This window comes from Poecilia reticulata, linkage group LG13 (genome assembly GCF_000633615.1).
Source record: "Poecilia reticulata strain Guanapo linkage group LG13, Guppy_female_1.0+MT, whole genome shotgun sequence".
Lineage (NCBI taxonomy): Eukaryota > Metazoa > Chordata > Actinopteri > Cyprinodontiformes > Poeciliidae > Poecilia > Poecilia reticulata.
In genome coordinates, this window is record NC_024343.1 from 13,065,304 (window position 1) to 13,087,596 (window position 22,293).

Sequence of the window (22,293 nt, forward strand, 5' to 3'; positions counted from 1 at the left end):
TTCAGAAATTTTCAACATCTGTCAAACTGGGAAATGTCATGGAAACCACTTGGGACTAGGCCTGTCGCGTTAAACGATAAATCAATTAATTGCACGATAAATTAAACCTATCGACCTCATTTTAATTATCGGCTTTATCGACTCTTCCTGCCTTTTATTCTTTCTGTTGATGACACTGAATGAAAAAAGGCTCAGCTCCCGTGCTCTCCACTGACCCTCCCTAACTCATTTCCTTAGTCTAATGTCCAGCGCACATTACACACGCTGTCGGCCCATTTTCAAAACCTCAGAGACCACACATTAGCCGACAGAAATCCTAGGCATAACGGTTCGATCGTGTTCGTCGTGCCGTGTGGTGTCCAGCCACATGGGCACAAAATAATGGCTACAAGTCCAGTTAACTAATTTTAAAATCAGCCATTAATCAATGCTTTACTAGAATCTACCTGTGATGCTATAGAGTCAGCGTAAAGTCCTGACTGAATGAAAATCATTATAACCTATTTATGTCATGTTAACGAAAAACAGCTGAAAACTTACCAGGTTTATCAGCTGCAGTAGTAATTTGGCTCAAACTCCTCCCCTTGTCATTTCTTCTTTTTTTTTTGCATGAAATGTTGAATAAATATTAATGTTGTTTCCACATATTATCGCCAATGTCCGCTGGACTTCTGGTTGAGCCGTGTCAGCTGTTTGGGATTCCCCTCCATAACTTCCCCTCAGAAAGCGCAGAGGAGAATCCGTGCTTTCTGATTGGCTACCTGTCAGATTCAACGTTAACCCCCGATCTAAACCCCTGATTTAGATCGGAGCGGCCACGAAGATCTACACCAGCAGATGTGTGATCTACACACCACACACTGCAGGATGATCGGTTAGATCAACCAATGATCTAAGATTGTCATAAGGGGAAAATAGGGCCAAAAAATGGTGTAGTATGAACTATTGCATTAGGTAGTCGGATGTGCCCATCTTCTCTATTTAAATCTAGTGATTATTGAAGGACAATATAGTATACAGACTTCATAATCTGCGCTCTTGGTTGAATGCAGTATTTATTTCCACTTTGGCTTTATGTTGTTTAGTTTTTATAAGTTTTTTGTTAATGGAGACTGAGAATCCATTTTATTTTTGTTTTTGGTTGTTTTGTTTATTTAGTTTATCAGTTCCAGTGTTAAGTGTTCTTTTGAAAATGAAGTGTACCTATGACAGGAAATCGCATGCATTATTACGTAATTTCCATTAAATCAGTGTTAAAAAGTCTTGAAACAATATTATCGTTTATCGCAATAATTTTTTAGACAATTAATCGTCCAGCAAAATTTGTTATCGTGACAGGCCTACTTGGGACAAGATCATGCCACCTGCATTTTGCCGACCTTTCGTAGGCGTGAATATGTGCTTCCATGAAGGTCCGTAGCTAAATTTTACTGAGCCTATCCTCACATTAGGAATTGACGTAATAGCTATAGTGTATGAGCTTAGGAGACGGTGAAGGTGTGTATGTTCACTGAGCTTGTTAGAGAAACACTCGGCCCCTGTTGACAGCTACTGCAGTCTGAACATCAGGGCTGACGAGGACAATCAATTAGCCCTGATTTACACTCAAGCAGACAAACAGATGCTACCTTTACAAAATGCAGTTGTTTTTAAAGGTTTTGGGACCTTTTGGATTACCTATTTTAGTTTAAAGAATACAGTATAGCATTTTTACCCCACTAAATTAAGTGAAAGACAAAGTCCTTGCTTACTGAGCAAACTCAGTAAAGTACACCGATGCTACACCAGCCAGAACTGGACATTAACTGGAAGGTGAAGCTAAGTCTTTTTGGCTAAAAAGTCTTAGTCTTAAATCACATTAGAGAGTCTTTATTGATCTTAAATCAATGTTATCTTATACTGAAAATAAACAAAGACCATGTCTAAAGCTTGGATCCAACATTAGCACAAGGGTTTACCTTATCTGCGACTGTCTTTATGACATGAGAGCATCACAAAGAGAGGAGCACAACTGAGAGATCGAGTCAGTTCAGTAAAGTCGCTGAAAAGTTTCTTGATAAAAAAAAAAAAAGGTTTTATTCTTATCTCCTTACAAAACCTCACCGTTTTGAGTATGGCAGTGTTTCATTGCATGTCTTAATTTTTGCCACTTTTGATCTCTGCCTTTTTGAAGTATTATTTCCAGATAATTTTGACTACATTAATCTGTTTTTATTAATAGATGTGTGTCTTTTGGTCATGTTTTCCTCTTTCCCTGACCAAGCATCTCTCTCTCCCCCTGTGAGCAAACCACAGGACCTGCTGACTAACAGCGTCTCCCCACTGTAGTCAGATCACTGAGTTTGTGGATTTTTAAAGCATTTTGTGACAAATCAGGCCTCAAGGACAAAGTACTGCTGTCCAAAAAGAATAAAATGTGCCTCTATAGTTGCTGAAGAGAAACAAAGGGCACTCATCTATTTTAGGACTAATTGAGATGGAAAAGTTAAAAATTGCATCAATATTGTAGACCCAATGAATTAAAAAAAGAAAATATGAGAAAAAAAAATATATATATATATATTAATAAATCAACCATACACAAAAAGACACACCAACACCAACGACTCTTAGAAAAAAAACGGTTGAAGCCATCAGACGAGTGGATATGCTGAAACATCTATGTTTAGGTCACTGATGCTCTCTTGACTGAGCTTGACTTTATTTTTGCAAAGAAAAAATGACACAAAAAAAATCTGTCTCTAGATGCTGGAAATTGCATTCGTATTGGGCAATGTACACGTGGACTAAGTACACATGCACACCAAAATTCTATGATTTTTATTTTTATTAACTGAACTGAAAACCATGTATCCTTATCTTCACTGTACACAAATGAGCCATCATTGGGGATGCTGCATCACATAAACGTCCAGTAAAATGCACTGATGTCTGTGGTAGGGACTTAATAAAATGTGAAAAGGGCAAAGGGGCTTAAATATTTCTGCACACCACCACAAAATAATAAAACAAGAAACAAAAGGTTTCCGTAAACCGACACTTGCAGTTCTGCGTTTAAAAATAACAGTAACGATTGCATTTAAAACAGAAAAAAATCAGTGTGAAATGTTTAGAGCTATGTGCACCTTGCACTTTTAAAGTGTGTGAGTTTGAGTGTGTTTGCCAGGCCCCAGCTGGGCTTGCACTAGTTTATCAAAAATCAGAGTTGATCCCTCTAAGGACTGCTTGGGCGCTGTTTGCTGGATATATGCTTGTGTGTGTTTGCTCGGAGCGTTGTGTGTGATGCTGAGCAGATGCTGTTGTTTTGACAGCCATCCTGCTCCCAGTCCGTCTGCCTTGTATCATCTGGATGTGTCTGTGAGTGTGCATTTGTATACGTTTGTGTCGGGGAGCATGTGCCCAAGTGCAGCGTTGCCTGCATGTGTGTAGTTATGATGCAGGGTTAAGCTGCGATCTGACTGTCAAGTGTGTGTCTGACCTTCTATCTACCGCAGGGATCACTTATCCTGCTGCAGGCGCTGCAGTGGCACATAACTTCATCCTTCTGCTGTTTTTTTAATTCCTCTTTTTAACCATTTTTCTCTTTTAGCTTCGAGCTTTCTGCCTATCATTTCATTATTCTGATAGCACTCTAAAAACGCCTTTTCTCATGTCAGTGTCCCCTATCCCCCAATCCTCTCTTCTCCACACTGCATATTCTCTGCTTTTCTCCCCACGTTTGCATCCAACTCTTCCTCACTCTGTGCTTCCAAGATACCAAAAAAAAAAGAAAAACTAAGACTCAACAAAGAGTTGACTATGAAATGAAACCAGAAGAGAAAACTAATGAAGACAACTCGGAGATTGGGGGTTTGGGGGCAGCAGGAGAAATGCTGAGATGTACAAATAAAGAATCAGAGAGGAGGGGGACGAAACGCTGACAGTTAGAGAAGGAAAGATAAAAGTGTTTGACAGAGGAGGGGGGGGGGAAGTCTTTTTCAAATGTGTCAGGGCAGCATTGTCAGAGTAACAAAGACGTAGCTTTCTCAGTGCACTAGAGGATGTCTCAAACGCAGACTTTTTTCAACGCACACACACACGCGCGGTATAAAACATACAGTGTTTATCTCTTTTCTTCAGCTGGGATGCCTCTCCTGGGGGTGAAAGCAGCTCCTGCTCTCATCTTTCTGTAGTGTCACTTTTGACACTTGTCATGTTCTTACTATTACATAGTCCTGCAAACACAATTTTGCTCATTTCAAGGTTCTTTTAGTGGGGAAGGATGTGTGTCTCTAGTGCTTTAGGAGGAAGTGGAAGCATTTAAAAACATTTGACTCTTTTCAGATTTTTTTTTCTTCTTTATAAAACACTCCAACCTCCTGCATTACTGGATTTCTGTCAAGTGGGAGCCAAGACAGTTAACAAACTCAATGAAAACCCCTCTTTTTTTTCTAAAAGTTCATCTTTCCATGTTGTTTACCGTATTAACCTCAGTCAGACTGTGAGGCGTACCCTGAAATGGATGCCATTCCATCACATGGCAACATAGAGAGACACAAAGCAAATAGCCATGCACACATGATTACATCAAAAGGCATCTGCTAGATGGACCAATTAACCTAATGTGCATGTTTTTGAGCCTTCAGAGAAACCCAGAGTGACCCTAAAGAACCAATTTGTAAAATTCCAGAGAAAGCCAAAGAAACATATCAAAGGTAAACACAAAATCATTTTTCAACAGATGATTTGCATTTATTAATGCAAAACGTCTAGAACCATCCTGGTTATTTGGACAAAGACTTTACTTTAGCCAGGTCTTCAGTCTAATCCTAGCCACACATCGTTTTTTTCATGTATTGTTCAGTTGGTGTGTTGTGCTGATAAAATCTGTCAAAAAAGACGTGCAAGAGCCGCCGCTATGGTAGTCGCTGCCTCATTACGTGTCTCTATGAAGACTATTTGCTATAATAATAACAACTTCACAGAGTGAAAACATCTGCCATACTCTTGAGGCTGATAATCCTTTCCCCCACTGCACATTTACTATATGATGAAAACAGAGCCAATATTCAGTGTTTTTCACAATAACTGGAGACTTTGTCTGTGGATGTGAACAATTTTTAAGCAGCAGCTCCCATAAGCGCAGAGGGAGCTAGAGCTGAATGCATAAACACACTGCATTGGGGAGATAAACATAAAACACTGAAGCCTAAGAGGACAAACCTGCAGGTCAAACCAACCATCTGTGCTGCTGAAACATAAAGCAAGTCTAATTCCTGAGGATCCTTATAGGTGTACAATCAGCAGCTTGAATTGTTATATTTACAATACATATATATTGTTGTTTATAACCTTTTATTTATATTTTTCATCCGTCAGATTGATTCCAAGTGCTATTACACCCATTCAGCTTTCAGGTGTTTCAGGAATCTCTGCTCATTCATGTAACATCTCTGAAAAAATACTTTTTTTTTTTTAGAAATGTAGACTGTGGATGCTGACATTGGCATCGGGGATGTCTGTGCTTGGTGCACCAGTCTAAGGAGCTCTATAAGCATTGCACATACATAGCCAAGCACAAGTTCACATGCAGAAATTATGAGAGTAAATGCCATTTTAGTTTTGAACTTCAATTCTTATTTTCTTTCTCCAGTGCAGTATTTGTTTTAAAATAAGCAACCTTCAGTCAAAGGAAAAAGTTTGAACTTATTTTTCTAAATCACACAATCAACACACAGAGTCAAAGCCATGCATACATCCATGATCATACTTGGATGAATGTCCATTAAGAAGAGATAGAGAAACCACATGCTTTTTATTTGGCTTCTGGACTGGTTCAGGGTATTTGAACCAGTCAGAAATGTTAGCGCTCCTTTAAAACGACTTGTTACCTGCAACAGACGTGGCTTTTAACAGTAGTCAATTTAACAGTTCAATCTTTATCTCCTCTAACCACAAAACGTTTCTCAAGGTAGTTGGATTGCCCATGTGAGTAGCTGTAACTGTCAGTCATGCTGGTAGATAATATTTAAGCAGGCACCTTTCTGGTCAGCAGCCTCCTAGTCAATCTTGATGTAAATATCACTTCACTGTAGGCAATTATACAAGTGTTTAGCTCCTTTTAGGGTGTGATGGGCTTGAGCCTGAGCTCCTCCTAAACAAACACATTTATTTTCATTTGAAGAGACAGTTTTGGTCAGAAGAGTGAAAAATTGACATAACTGCGTGCTAATATCAATCTTAGAAAATGGCTCCTGACTTCTCACTCTTTTGAAGAGTAACAGGCTAGGTTTATAAACCAAATCTTTACCAGGAAGCTAATTAATTTGTATAAGTTCTGATGGGAAGACAAGTTAAATATCTAGACAGAACGAAAGTTGTTGATGGCAATGAAATGTCAGCAGTCTGCAATTTCCTAAGGGATGTTCAACCAAATATTGTTGATAGGGTATGCATATATTTAGAGCTACATTTTGCACACAATTCTTGTTTTTCTGCAGTTATAATAGCAGCTTTCTATTATATAGTCCCTCCATTCTGGAAAAGGAAAAATGTTCAACTGTATCACTAAAATCCCCAAATTACTTAAAAATTGATGCTGATGATGAGAATATTTAAACTTCTCACCAGCATTATATGCGCTTTAGTGGCAATTACACTGTGAGTGATATTTGAGTTGCTACATTCTGTAGTTTGGGGGATAATGTCAACCAAAATCTATTCTCAAACACACAAACAAGCAGCCTTTCCCTCATCTTTGAATCTTTAACTCACTCCCACCAGCACATCAGCAGGTTTTTCATCTCTTTGCTGTTTACCCACATAAGCTTTGTTTTTCAAGGACTGGGACAGAGCCAACGCTGAGAGAAGATCACTATGCACTTAATCTGCATCCTTTCAAAGCGCATGCTGCCTCCTGCACGCTGTTTTACTCCCATGTATTATACTTCTTTCTTATTCATCAATGTTTTATTTCAGTTTTAGGGAACCTCTGAATCCCTCGTCAAGCCGTCTCTCCCTCTGTACTTGTCTTATCACAATCTGGTTAATTTTTTTTTGCCGTCTCTGCTTATGCAGCACAGCCCTGGTTCTCATGTTTCTCTTTTGTGATACCATGCACTCTCTCTCATATCACTGCTTTTTTCACACCTCCACTGTGTCTCTTTCATATCCATCATGCTCTATTTCTGTTGTCTCATTTCATCCCTTCCCCGTCTCCATCTTTCATCAGCTCTTTTGTTCATGCACTTGTCAGCTGTTTTCTGTGAAACTCACATACAGGCAGGCTGCAGAATTTCCCCTTTATTTTCTTTGCCTTTTCTTCTTTGCTCCCTTTGCTAATCTTCCACTCAAGACCTTGTCCTTGTTTAGACTTCTTATTCTCTTAATTCTCCTTTTGCTCACTCATTTCTAATTTCTAACAATTTCACTTCGTCCTTCTCTTGACAATGTTTGTTTTATGCAAATACTCCTTGCTTTCTATGTCATATTTTCCTTTTTTTAAACTACATTCACTAAAACTCAGAAGATGCTTCAGCTGCCAAGGCTTGCTGTGCTCCACAAAAACTAAACATCTGTCTTTTTAACACCCTCTAGCCTGCTTTCTAATTCTCCTCCACTGTGTCCCCAACTCTGCTCATTTTCAGAAGTGCTTTATTGGATGGTAAATTGAGTTATTATTGCCAAAGGAAGACAATACACATTAGAAGAGATAAATGAGTCTGCACATTTCACAACTTTGCAAACAAACTATTTTCTTTGGAAATTATGAATTCTGTGCCTCCAAGCTAAAAAAAAAAAAAAATCTGACTTTTTATCAGCATTGATGATGCTACAGGACTGCATAAGTGGAGATAATATTGTTAAAATGGCAAGAATTATAGACATTTACAGGCAAAAATATAGATATGGAGATGTTTCAGAGCATTTATTTATGTCACTCGAATGCCTTTTTTCTTCAGAAAACCATTTTCTATTTCTGGAAGCTGATGAAAAACCTTCTCTTACAAATACAGCTATTCAGATATTAGTCAAATAGTGAAAATCAAAGATGGTCATGGCTTGGAGGCCACAGAATCACCATCACACTTTTCATGTAGCACTGTTTTGTATAATATTTGTATTTTGCTGAAGGTTATTAAGCCATTGTTCACTCTTACTAGCTAATGTCCTCCATTAGGTCCATAATAGTAATTTTCAGCTGAATATAAAACTTTTGCTCTGTCTCTTATCCCCATTAAATGTTGTATTTGTTTTTTTTTTTCTTTGCAATAGGGTTCACATACCTAACGATCCACAGAAGAAGTTAATGGCTGTAATTCTGACCCCCATCCAGCTTTCCTCAGGTAATTTATTACATCAGACAAGTCATTAGGAACAATAAGTTCAAAAAAAAATGTCAGCAGCTCAAAAGTGCAAGTTGGCATTTTTTCCCCCGCTATGGTTATCATTTAAACCTGATAACCTGATTTGTGTTGGCGTTTGCTTGTATGGACTGAAGTATTTTGTTTGAGAGAATTTCTAGTATTATTTCAATTCAAGCCCAGTTCAAATGAACACTGGCTGTAAAAGATTCCCATATAACTTCAGAGGCCGGATTTCTGTAAAAAAATAAAAAATAAAATAAAGGTTGTATATTGACTTATTATTTCAAGATTTTCTCAGGATGCAAAGCATTACCTTTAGTCAATAAGTAAGAACAAAAATCTGTATAATATGTCAATCTTGTTTGTCTTCACAGGTATAATCTTTGGTATACATCTGGTCAAAGCAATGGATTTTCTTTAGTATTTTCTATATTTCAAGAATCGTATTGGAGGTGTGAGATTAAGAAGCTAAATTACATTTTGACTTCCCTGAGCACACAGAGTGAATAAAAAAAAAGTCATGATTCTGTATTTTTATCTCATTTGGCTTCGATTCTGATCAGATGTTGAGATCAGATAATCTGCTTATGTTTGATACTATACTTGGCTCTGCTCTCCCTTTCCAGAAATGTCTTATCTCTCCTCTCCACTCCTCAATCATTTCTGCTTTCGTCCACCTCCTCTTTTATACTCTATCAATTTGGCCTGCCGTTGGTCCTCTCTATCTCTTTGGGAGCTGACGAAGCAGAAAAGTGGAGGGACCGGTCTTTGAACTAGGCATATCTTTTTCCAAACACCTTTTCCCTCCTCCTCTTCTTTGCCCTTCAGGTTCTTCCTAGATTTGTTCATCAGCTGCCCACACTCCATATGAAAATCCGTGTATCACCTTATGGATGAGCATATGCATCCTTTTGCAAGACATCATTTACACTAATTGTTCTGTTTTTGTTTTTGTAACAGAAAGAAATGAATTTGAACTCCTTCCCCTCCCCACATCACAATGTCTCACTGGTGAACACCCTAATATTTATGAGCAGGAGATGACAATAGTGTCTGCCAAACATTTAGAGGTGTGGTGACTTTGGCTCGGGCAGAGCGTTTATGTTTATATCTCATGATGACAGCTACTTATTGGGGGATTCCCTCGAAAGGGAGGTCCTGCAGTTGTGTTTGGATGTGAGCGAGCTGAGGTGGGTGGGCAGTTTAGCACTCTGGGATGGGACTCCATGTGACTCATGAATTCCAGCGACTCTGCTTCCCCCTTTAAATCCCTATGTTTAATATGACAAGATTGGGTAAACAAGCTCACTAACAGTATTGCCCAAAAAAAGAAGACTGGATTTTCCTGTTTCATGCCAAATGAATACACAGTTTTTTTTTTTTTTTATGATTTAGAGGATCTCATATTAAATATGATTTAATCAAGAAGCCAAAACCAGTTAATAAAAAAAGAAAACAAGCTTTTGATCCCACAAAATTCTCACGGAGTTGTAATTTATTGGAGATAAAGACAAGTAAACACTACTTTTAAAGCAAAAATAAATAACAAGAATGCACTTAACTGTTCTGACTGAGCAAGTCTGCTCTATATATTTTTAGTTTCAAAGACTCGCCGTTCTTGTAATCTAAGTATTCTTTAGCAATGTTTCTTCAAGCTTAATTTAGGTATTTTTAAGTTTCCGCTGACTTTCTTTGCAGAAAGTGACGAGACCTTTTAGTTTGGTAAGTAATTTCATGTCACCAACGTCAAGGTTTGCCAGTCATTATCACTCCTCTTTGCATTTTTCACTGCATTTCCCATGATAAAAAGATATTACGAGGGAAAAAAATTTTCTTCCCAGAAAAGGGCTTTTGTGAGGACTGCTACTTACTTTTCATTTACTACAAACGAACATATGGAGAATGCTAAACCCTGGGTGATTTTTTAAAGTAAAATAATTCAGCCATTTCAGCTAAAACTTGTGTAAAACTCACGATTTCTGTTCATTTTAACAGAAACAGAATCTAAAACATTGATGTCTATGAAGGAGAAAGGAGTAACCTCACCTGATTTTAAAGTACGACACAAAACACAGCGATGCATGTGAGTCAGGTTATTGTTTCCAGGAAGTATATCTCTGAATTTGATTATTAAAATCTGTGAGCGTCACAACCTTTTTTCTGACTTCAGTTATGTTTCAGAAATGTAACACTTCTAATCCCAGTTGGACGTCTGTTTCTGCTCCTCTCGTATTAGATGCGACAAAACAGGGACATTTATTGCAGTAACAGGTTTCTGTAGCATTTGTAGTGACTCTATGTAAGTTGATAAGTGTAATCGCTTTCGCAAGAGGAGAAGTGTTCTGCTCAGTGGCATGGTATGTTATTTATAAAAATTGCACTGCTTTGGAGCCTGCAGTAGAGACACATACAACAAATGGCCACGGTAAAATAGGAGGTTCTGGGAAAACACATTTCAGGAGAAAAAAAACATCTAATAGTCAATTAAATCACCTTTAGACGTAAAAAGCCTATACGATGCAGGAAATAAATCAACTAAATAAACAGTTTGAGATTATTGTCTATTGTATGAAAGAAAGAAAATGTCTCTGGTGAGCTTGAACTGGTGTTCTGTGTACATTTGGCATGCAGGCAGACCGATTCCCAATGTAGCTCTCTCCTGACCAGTAATCATTTACAACAAATATCAAATTGTGCTACATATTTTTCTGGGGAAAACCTTTTTAGCATCACTCCTGCGGCAACCAATGTCTGATTTTTGATTTCAGTTGTCCAGACAAATGTCCATTGTCTCTTGTTAGCATCGGATTCACATTGCACATCAGGCTGAGACTGACGACGATTCATTGTTGGACTAATATGTCCGTTTGACCCTTTCTGATGGGATTCTGCTGAAAAAGAAAATGTTTTGGCACCTTCCATTGTGCAATGTGATAGTAGACAATGTCATGACATGTTCAACTCCTGCTCGCCAGCAGAGTGTTTGCTGAGCTTCAGAAACATTTATTTTACTGTTAGTGACAACATGTCATTGGGACACTTGGATATCCGTGCTTGGGTTGATAAGACACATCAACAAGATAAATAAAAGGTAAATGAGTATCAAACATCAGTTTAATATGTTACAAGTCATTCTCTCAGTTGCTCAGCAGTGAGGAGTAGAATGTATTATTTATATTAAGAATAATATATAAATGTGTTGCCCAATCAAAGTGTGTGTAGTCTGTTTCAATAGTCACAAACTGTTTTATTTCTAATAAGGACTTCCTACCATATGGACTAAAGGGGTGGTTCATTTGTCGATACAATACAGAATGCAGCTTCATAAATAAAAATCTCCTTTAGGAGAGAGTTACACATGCACGGGTGAGCTTACATGCAGGATGCAATATGATTTTCCACTCATGAACTCCATATTCTCAATGATTACATATTTATTTTGCCCCTCTCTTATTTGCATATTTAGTGTATTTTAGTGTAAACACCTACATGATCATCTTTGTGCATTTAGTTTTCTATACTACACCCAGGAAGATAGAGCACATCATCCCAGTTTTAAAGTCCTTACACTGACTCACTGTAGCTCGGAGAATAGTCTTTAAAATACTTCTGTGAGTTTATGAATCACTGTATCAGCCTGTCCAGACCATTCAGGTCTTCTGGCGGTAGTCTGCTCTGCATCCAAAGAACTAAACATGGAGAAGCAGCATTCAGTTGTAATGCACTGCAAATCTGAAACAAGCTTCCAGAAAACTGCCGAAACACTGATTTCCTTTAAATCAAGGCTAAAATTCACCTGTTTCAAGCTGCATTTGACCAGTAGAACATTGATCAAAATGTTCGCTGTGTATTTATTTGATTTTAATTATAGTATTTGATCAAATGTAATGCTTGTTTGCTGTATTATAATTGGTGACTATGATGTTTTTATGAGGTAAAGCAATTTGAACTGCCTCGTTGCTGAAGATGTCCTTTACAAATAAACTTAACTATAAGCATTATAAACATTTTGGGTCCACAGCCACTACACTTGAGTTTACACTTTGTAAGTTTTTTTCTCATTATGAATCATTATGAGTGAAACTTTAAAGCAGATATGTCTTTTTTGCCCTTTCAATCACATTATAGATCTATGCTTTATGTAAATTTCTAAAAGTTTACAAACTTTATTTTACTTTAATGCCTTAACCTTGCTTATGTAACAGTTTTGTCTGATGCCAATGTGCATATGAGCAATGCTGTTTTCCAACATTTGCTAACAGAACTGCAGCTTTTGATTAAAAACAGCTGAAACAGACGGCAAAAAGATGAGAAGATAAAGTCAGAAATAAGACAGAGAGAGATTAAAAGAGAGGGAACTGGAGAGATTGAGTGATATGTAGAGAGGCACAGAATGATAAGACGGGCCTGAGAGAGGTAGGCAAAAGATAAGAAGGGCGTTATTAGAAGAAGAGGATTCAGACTGCTATGCCAGTGCTCTTTAACAAAACATGGTGAAGCTTTGGCCTGACCAAGAACAGACGTTATATTCTCTGTTAAGCTCAGTTCCTCTTTAACTAAATAATGGCTTCTTGACATTAAATGTTTAAACCAGCATGTCAAACCTGTTTCTGTATGGGAAGTTAACCACCACCCTGGTTGTAAGCATGACTGCTTTTCCCATGTAACACTTCAGCTGCACCTGTGTTTGGAGCATGTTTGTCCACATATCTGCTGTGTGGTAACATGGTGGAAAAACTTTTCCTAAATCCTTAGAGTACTTCATTTATTACTGCTTCAGACCTACGTCTGCCACAGAACCTCATTAGGAGAAATGCTGCTGTACAACAAACATTACCAATTAAAAGAGGCAGAACTTTCCATGGTATGTTTCATAGTTTACAAGTGAATATGTGAGCTTTTCACACTTCGTTGTCGTCAAAACTCTTTTGAAAATTAAACAATGAATATAAGTTGTAAATCAAGGAATCCTGCTTCGCACTACGAACGTTTTTAAGAAACAAAGCAGAAAATAAAAGGTATTGTGTGTACACAATAATACATAAGTCAACATAAGTCAATCACAAACATTGTTTGAGTTTTATTCTAGAACATGGTTTTTGTGTCTTCCCTTTTCGTAGGAACAGATATCAAAGCTATCAAAAGAAGTTACTTTTTTATTTTACATTTTGTCACGTTATAACAACCTACAGTGCCTATAGGCTGCTCTCCAACTTCAGGTCTTAAAGAGAAAGATTGTATCACTGCCTACAAATGTCTTATTCAAAACTCCAAACTTTTTTTGAATGACTGCTTAAAGGTGCACTAAGATTTTCACAGCATAAACAAATCCAGAAATATGTTTCAAAAATAGTTTTTTATGCCTTTCTATATGAACCAAAGGATTTTAAAAATGTGCCCAGCGCTACAATAGTGAGATGGGGTTTGGCGTATTTTTTTTTTGTCTTAGGCTACTATTTTCCATCTTAGTAACAATATATATGAAGATAGTTTCACACACGCAATGACTGCCAATTAAGAACTCCCACGAACAGAGACGACCTTCGACAATGTACTACAAAACAAAGCAGCATCAGAAAGGTTCTTGGAAAATTTAAGAGTGACTGCTGCTGAAACAGATGTTTGAGGAATGTTGCCTCCTGCTCACATAAGAGCTTCCAGAGCCACCTCTTGTTCCTCTTCCGCCTCTATCGCTTTTAACCATTATAATCTAGAAAGAAGGGAATTAGCATCTGTATTGCCATCCACTTATCATATTTAATGCTAGACAGATATCTAAGTAGTACAGTTCTTTGACCTGTGCAGCGCCTTGGAAAAAGTATTAATTCCTTGGAAAATGTCCACAGCTTGTTATGTTACAACCAAAGATCTCAAAATGGTGCATATTTGTGAAGTGATACATGGTTTTCAATTTTGCAGAGGAATACAAATCTGAACTGTTTTGTTCTGATTTAGTCCTTTTTATTCCAATACCCCAAAGCAAAATCCAGCCACACCAATCTTCTGCAAAAGTCACCTATTTAGTAAATGAGCCCCTCAGTATGTAATTGAAAAGTCTTGTTCTCCACAACTTTTGGAGTTGTCACTTTGCACTACTGTGCAAAAGTGGCAAGAAAAAAAAGTCTTCAGTTGAAAAAAAAACAAAAAACAAAAAAAATCAAAACATCTCAATATAAATTTAGCCCTAAGTCATGTAAGAAATACAGCAAAGTTGTGGTAATCTGTCAAATGGAACCAAAATTTGACTTTTTATTTTACAATTACAGCAGACAGAAAACTAACACTGCACATTACCTAAAATTTGTCATTCCCACCGTGAAACATTATGGTGGAACCCTCATGATGTGATGAGGTCAGATAAATGGAGCTAAAAAGAAATCCTGCCAGATGAAGTAAAAGACTTTAGACAGGGGCAAACTGACCCTTTCCAGCTGGCCGAACCTAAACGTAGAGCCAGCACTACAGGAGGATGGTTTGGTATAGCATGCTTCAGTTCAATGTCCTGTTCTAAGTCTAACCTGTGAATCTTTCAAACTGATATTCCAAAATCTCTATCCAATCTGATTGACGTTGGGCTGGGTTGCCATGAAAATTGGTTAAGAGTTCATGGTTACACATTGGCACGGTTGGTGGGATCATAAGACACTTGCAGCAAAAGATGGTACACCAAACTCACTGGACACACACAAATACACAAGGCTTCTAGTAATACTGTGACAAAATGTGAAAAAGCAAACATGTAATGCATGGTCTATATTTGTGTCCTCTTCTAACAATTGTTCAAATTTATGTTGACTGGGGATACACTGATTGTTTGGCTAAAGCAGAAAGCAGAAGAATGTCCATTGGATGAGCTATGTGCAGTGACCACAGGATCAGGATTAAAATGATCAAAGCAAACAAGTCCTAAACAAAGTGGCAGAGGCAACCACAAGAACTTACAAATGTCTTTGGTGTGGAAACTTTCCGCCATGAGTCTGGAAACCAATGATGCATCAACTGTAATAACCACTGGGACAATAAACTTAATCTGAAACTTGGAAACATCTCTCCTTTCGGAATATTTCAGTGAATAAATTAGGAAAGTTGATGAAGGGAAAGTGGAAAGGGGCCAGGAGTAGCTAACAATGCAGCCAGCCAGTAGCTGCTTATCTGTTTTCCCTTATCACCATCAACATGAAAGAAAAAAATAACAAATTTCTGTAGCTGTAGAAAATATGCAACATTACTGTTAACCACAAAAAACAATCATGAATTAATACAAAACAATGTTTAGAAAATCACAGTTAAATTCTCATAATAACCTCACCAAGAAAAAAGAGAATGAGGCTGGGATTAGTGAAAATTAAAATTAGATTTAAAGCATTATTATGCTCTTGAACATAGCAACAGTTACATCCAACATTATTTATATCCGTAGACGATTTAGATTTAAAATTATGTTTATTAATCTAAGAAGTTTGCTTTAGATAGGAAACAACAGGATCTCTAAATAGATAATAAATCAATGTAAAAGGGGTGTATTTTGGGGCAAGAAAAAATTAAGTAAGCAAATAGTTCTATTCTTGAAATTATCTATATATTTGTTGTACAGTTTTGTCTTTATTTCTGTTCAGACTGCAGTTCTTTCAGCAACTTATAACGTTCAAAGTCTGTATACTCCAAGTAACAATTATTTGATGACTAAATTAGCTGATGATTATTTCAATAATCAATTAATCACAATTAATTGTTTCAAACCTAAATGCAACCTATATCCAACTTTTTCAATGCAGTGTGGATCTACCACTTCCGATATTTTCATCCCAAAAGATAATCAAATTTTGCCACTTCCTTATGTGGTACTACACTGTAGAAAAACATCTCTAGTTTACAGTATAAATACGGTAACATTCAGGTAACCACCGTAAATGTGACTTTTTTTTCTTTTTTACAGTGTACGTACCAATGCGTACACTGTAAATACATATGATAGTATTTAAAGCATCTGCAGTCTGAACAAGCATATCACATTTCGTCCAACTTTTACATTATTAATGTGAGCTATGAAAAATAAATCTGCATCAGAAGAGACCAGATGCACTTAACCTGGAAGTAAACAATGGCTGAAAATTATTATGAAATTATGAAAAACATCCATTTCAGTGAAGAATATCACATCACAATCACACCACTCCATGTCTGACTACGCATCTAAATAGACTTTTCTACAGAAGTTGCCACCAATCCTCCACAAAAGGTAATTGAAATGAGCTGTGCTGTCTCTTTATTAGCTTTCATTGTCTTGTTATGTTTTTGTAAGAATGAGCCAAGTGCCAAAAATGGTTATGAAGGAAATAAGGGAACATAGTGAGACAGGGTTAATTGAAGGGGACTATAACTTTCTGTCAGAATATCTCTGAAGTAACACCTCCTTTAATAAATATGCTCTGGGACACACAGGCTCATTCACAGTAGTCAGTGGACAAGTGAATGCCTGGGAGTCCCTATCAGCATGAGGTTATGCACATGGAAGCAACTCTAATCAGAACCAGTCAATCAAATACCGGAACTAAGCTCTCAAGTTCCACCTATCAGCTGAGGAAAACAAACACACACTTATGAATACATGCTGGCTATGAAAGCTTCTAGAGAGCGAATTATAGCAAGACTGTTGTGGATTAAAGAGCTTTTTAAAGAGGCAGTATTATGCACTTTCCAGGCACATAGTGACATTTTACAGCACAATCAAGTAACTATGTTACCTTCAGTTCTGTGTATTCTGTGTATAAAGGAAATGTGACTCTGCAATTTGACACCTTGAAATTGGGCCTCTGTCTCTTTAAGAAGTGCCTATTCTTTCTGACTCTCCGACTTTACATCAACACATCAATGCGTATCCATTAAGCCATTTAGAACCGTTCTCAGACGCGTTGGACTGAGAAGTATTTTATATGATGAGCTCAGTATACACATAGCATAAACAAATTTGCTAGTTACTGCTGCCACTGGTCTGAACGAGCTGGGTTGGGGAGGGATGTTCTGTGAGACAGAAGCTTTTCTGGAAACTGCAGCTTCAATTAACAATTATTACTAACAAATAATTATTAATTTGAGTATATTTGTGGAAATAGGTGGCACTTTGTGGGAGCAAGCGTGTTAGACACCCTTAGCCGCCACAGGAGATTCAAGGATTTTGTAAACATGCACCAAAGAATTAAAGCAACATTCCAGGTATGTTTTTGATGAGGGGATAATATTATAACATGAAATAAAGCTCCAACAAATCAATTTTACATAACAGCCCCCTTATATATTAAACAATCAGTCTACTTAAAAAACAGAATTGCCTCAAGTTCTGCATCTGATCAAGCATTGAAAAACTTTGATCACGTCAGTCTAATTTTATGTTATCTCTTCCTATTAATACTTTGACACCTGTGCAAGGATTTGCACTAAACAGCTCTCTACTTCTTACCAAGTGACATATTAAAATAAAGCTAGAATCCCATCTACAAAAATTGTCAGAGCAATTGAGAAGTGTGCTGCTTTATTCAGTGGTATTTTGACCATTACACTCTCTGGCATAAATTATTTTATGATTGTGTTGATTTTACAAAGTTGAGATAATTTGCATAATTGTTGATTCTTTGCTCGCTTGTGGCAAAGCAGTCCAGCTGAGTAAAATAATATTTTCTACAAGATTCAACTACTTAGAAACATCGTATATACTCATATTGGGGGGAAAAAAACTACCTTAAAGCACATGTAGCAAAACCAAAATTGACAGAAAGCTGAAGAACGCTTTACTGTACTGTTCATTTTTCTTTTGCTGAATTTGTTAGGCATTTAAAATCTCAAGTTGAACTTTCTACAACCATCTTACTAGTAAAATTATCCCCCACATGCTTTACTTTTAGTAAATGTAGGACTGCATTAGAGCTATTATTCTGAAGATAATGTAATTTTACAGAGGTCATCAAAGATACAGCACTAGTATTTAGCAGTGAATTTATGATGGCACTGCTTTACTGTGAGTTATGGATGAGCAAAAAGAATAAAGCAGAACACTAACAATTGAAACAATTTTTTGCTTGGTCATGCGCTAAAATAAGATTTTGTTAATATTTTTAAAAGGCATAACAGCTAAACAACATTTTGTAGCACCAATCAGCCTTAATGTATAGCGCAGTCATTTGGCATAGTTTTTGTTAGAGCTGAACAAAGATATGGAGGAATAAATTCACTCAGGTCTCTATTCGTGTATGTAAAGCAGTTGTGTTTTTTTTAATGCGTGAAGAAATAAACAGTATTTTGAGAAAATAGCTTTGAGATTTGTTATGTCAATAACATGTGGTATAAAGTAGGCATATAGCAAAAGGTAAATGGCCAATACTTGTGTAGAGCTTTATCAGGACTCCAGACCACTTCACACTACACTTCACACACTGCATATTGTAAGCTGCCCATAGCTGCCCTGGGGCAGTCTGACAGAAGCAAGGCAGCAATGGAGCGGCACCACTGGGCCTTCTGACCAACACCAGCAGGCAAGGCAGATAAAGTGTCTTGCCCAAGGACACAACTAGTAAGGCAGACAGAGTCGGGGCTCAAACCGGCAACCCATCGGTAAGATAAGAAGAACTCCAAGTGCCGGACTGATTGGAAAAAAATGTTAGAATATTCAGGACAGAAGGTAACTTTTGCTCTCATGTCGACTTCTTTTTTTTAGTATTTTGTTCTAAACTTGATGAATGTTTAGCAATGTTTACAAAGTCTTTGCATGTCCACAGTCAAATAATTATTAGCTAAATAAGTTGGAAAGTTGGTCACACGACCCTGGTGTCAAAGCCACTCCAAGCATTTACCATGTCAAGGTGAGTGAACTTTTCTGGTGCAGCAAAAGTGATTGCATAGCATAGGAGTTTAGTTGTTACTAATAATATTATTATAAATAGGTAATTGCTGAAACACTTCAAAAGCAGATGCAATTACGCAAATTTTGTTGCAATGGCATATATGTATTGTTAGCATCACAGCTGAATATCCCAACATGTCAAGTACAACAGGTGGTAGTCTGGCTTAGTAGCACAACAAGCTGTGTGTTCTGTAGTGTCACATACTTAAGACTTATTTACCAAAGGCTGTGCATCTTTCCAACAACACTAAAACACTAAGGAGATACACAATAGTGTGATGGGACTAATAGAGTAACACTAAGCATGCAGGGACTTTGTGGCACTAACAAACCCATTTGTTTGAAAAAGACAGAAAAGAGGTCAGCATGGAAAGTAAAATAGCTGTCAGACGCCTGTGAAGAACTACTCAGAAATGTACTAGTTGTAAGTAAAAATGATCCTTTTAAACACTTGCCTTAGGACTTTGATGTTTCCAAATAAATTTTAAAGGTCACATTTTCTTAAATTGAAAACAGTCTTGACAATATTTGTTATCATGCTAACTGTGCTATATCTGTTTTGAGAATAAGTTAAAACTTCTTTCATCAGCTTTGGATAGAAACAGTTATAACAAATAACGACTTTAAAGCAAATTATTATGTTAATAATGTGTCCTAGTGGTCTTCTAACTTTATATTTTCTTGTCCTTTTCTAAGCAATTTTTTTTTCTGAAGCTGGGAACTAAAGTTGTCAGCCGCTGGTTCATCTGATATCATCTAAAACCTTAACTTTTTGCTTTCAGATACTTTTTCTATCCTGTCAGCTTTTTCTCACAGTGCCACTCTAGTACAGCTGTGACTGTTTGTGTGAGATAATTCAGTTTACACACAATCATTTGACAAGCAGAAAGAGTATATTTAACAGATTGCACTTGCTATCATTCAAACTAGCATTTTCTTGATACTGCAACAAGTAGTATGTAGAAGTGTAAGTGTTTATATTTTTAACAGATACATGCAGAATTAAAATGGATCTCAAGTTAACCCAAATAGTTTGATGTGGTAACGCACTCACTTATTTTCATGCTATTTTCCAGCTAAAAGCATTGGTCCTCCTTTAAGCTTGTCTTTTTGTGTCAAATGTGCCACTTTACAAACTGTAATGCATTTTATTAGAATTTTATGTCATAAACCACACAGCTGTGAAGTAGAAAGCAAATATCTAAAGCTCTCGAAACATTTTACAATAAAAAATCTGAGACGTGTGGCGGACATTTATATTAAACCACCTTATCTTTGTTGAGTCAACTTTTTAAGTTTGCAATTGTTCCATACTCTTTTCATTTCCGGATGATGGGTTGAGCAGTGCTAACGGATATTCAAAATCCAAATATTTGTTTCAGTAATGCTTGCTAGCAAATCTGTGAGGCTTTCACAAAACAGCTGTGCTTACTGTATATAGACTTGTGGACTCTGTTTAGGAATTATTTGATACAAACAGGCATTTGGTTGTGCTGCATTCATTTTTCAGATATTCATTAATGAAAAAAAAATGTTTAGAGCCTTGCAACATTTTCCTTGAACTTCACAGAGATGTATTACTCTGTGCAGGTTCATCACATAACATCCTAATAAAACACATTGAAGTTTATGACTGTGACATGACTAAATGTTCAACTCGCATCAATGCTTTTTCAAGACACTGTATTTTGGGTTGTGCAACAGAGATAATTTAATACATCCACATTTAAAGTGCAAGTCCCTTATGTGTTTTGTTTGTTTTCTAAATATGTTTATGCATCAGGCTTTGCTCATCATCAACAAAGACACAAAATGATTTTGGTTAATGCAGTCCTGAAAGAGCAGCTTTCCTGGACAGAATATAATGCCCTCACACATTTTCAAGTTTTCTAGCTAAAAGCAACCCTGCAGTTGAGTGAAGGTGTACAATCACAGGCACTGCAGCATGACTTCAGCCTCAAGGGTAAGTAAAAAGTAAGTGTGGCACACTTCCAGAAAGTATGCAATTAGATTAGGGAAGTTGTGGAAGCAATGACAGGATCTAAGCACCCAGATGACAGTCTGCCACAAAATACTTTTTTTTTCTCTACTTTTTCCACTGGTTGATGCTTGTTGGGATAGTTAAACATTTATTTAGTTATTTCTGTTGCTCATTTCTCTTCTGTTCATTGAACATTTACAAGCTGTATCATTTATTTGTTACAAAAATAACACCAAAAACTCACATTTTTTTCCCCCTTTGTTGTTTAAAATTATACACCACATCTTCCATACAAACAAGAAAGCTGCGACCTTATATAGTGGAGAGAAAGAAAAAAAAAAGACATCTCACCGTCTCTTCTGCTGTTGCCCCTCAACACTTTGGCATTGGCGACCTGAGCCTTCCCGACTTTGCTTAAAGTGGCCAACAATAAAATTATCTGGAAAACCATCGCTCCATTCATGGTGCTGTTAAACTTTTGCCCTCTTTAACAAACTGTCTTCTTCACCTTCCAAATAAACGATTAACTTTTAATTCCCAGCGAGCAAGACGCTTTGACCGCTTTTCTTTCAACAGCTCTTGCGTTTGCCAATATGTTTACTCTTTAGGTGAAGGAAATAAAAGTGCTGCCTTCCAGTAGCTCGTGAGGTGCGGACACAATGTCTCGGCTTGTGCCAAAGTACCAAAGTGTGGAAGAAGTTGCCTTGCTGTGAAAGTCAGGCTCCTGTTGAAACCGAGGGCAAACTCCGAAACAAGGAAGAGCAGGTGGAGGATAATATAGCTCCGCTCACGGTCAGACAATGAGATTAGAGGCGTCGGACGTCTTATCACCGTGAAAATAAAAAATTCAAGCCAGTCGCTGACAAATAGTTTCTATCTAACGCATCTACACTGTGAAAGTCAGGGCGCGTCAAAGTTTGCCAACAGAGAGGCGCGCGCTCTCCATTCACGAGCGCGCGCGTGTGTATTTGTGGGGTGTGTTACAATAAGAGATGTTGGCACGGGCGGTCAAGAGTTATTTATTTTTTACAAAGCATTTAAAGTCACAAATAAACTCTATGTAGCCTATATAT

At 37.2% G+C, this 22,293-nt stretch overlaps 1 protein-coding gene across 2 annotated transcripts in view; it reads right to left on the reverse strand.

Annotated features, from left to right (window-relative positions):
- The window catches only part of pdgfd (platelet derived growth factor d), a 64,163-nt gene extending 42,019 nt beyond the window's left edge, over positions 1 to 22,144 (reverse strand). For both annotated transcript variants that reach the window (XM_017308088.1, XM_008425506.1), the window contains exon 1: positions 21,572 to 22,144. In XM_017308088.1, the coding sequence (XP_017163577.1) occupies positions 21,572 to 21,683 (112 nt within the window). In that variant the 5' untranslated portion in view covers positions 21,684 to 22,144. The remainder of the gene's footprint in view (positions 1 to 21,571) is intronic.
- Positions 22,145 to 22,293: the final 149 nt, after the last annotated feature.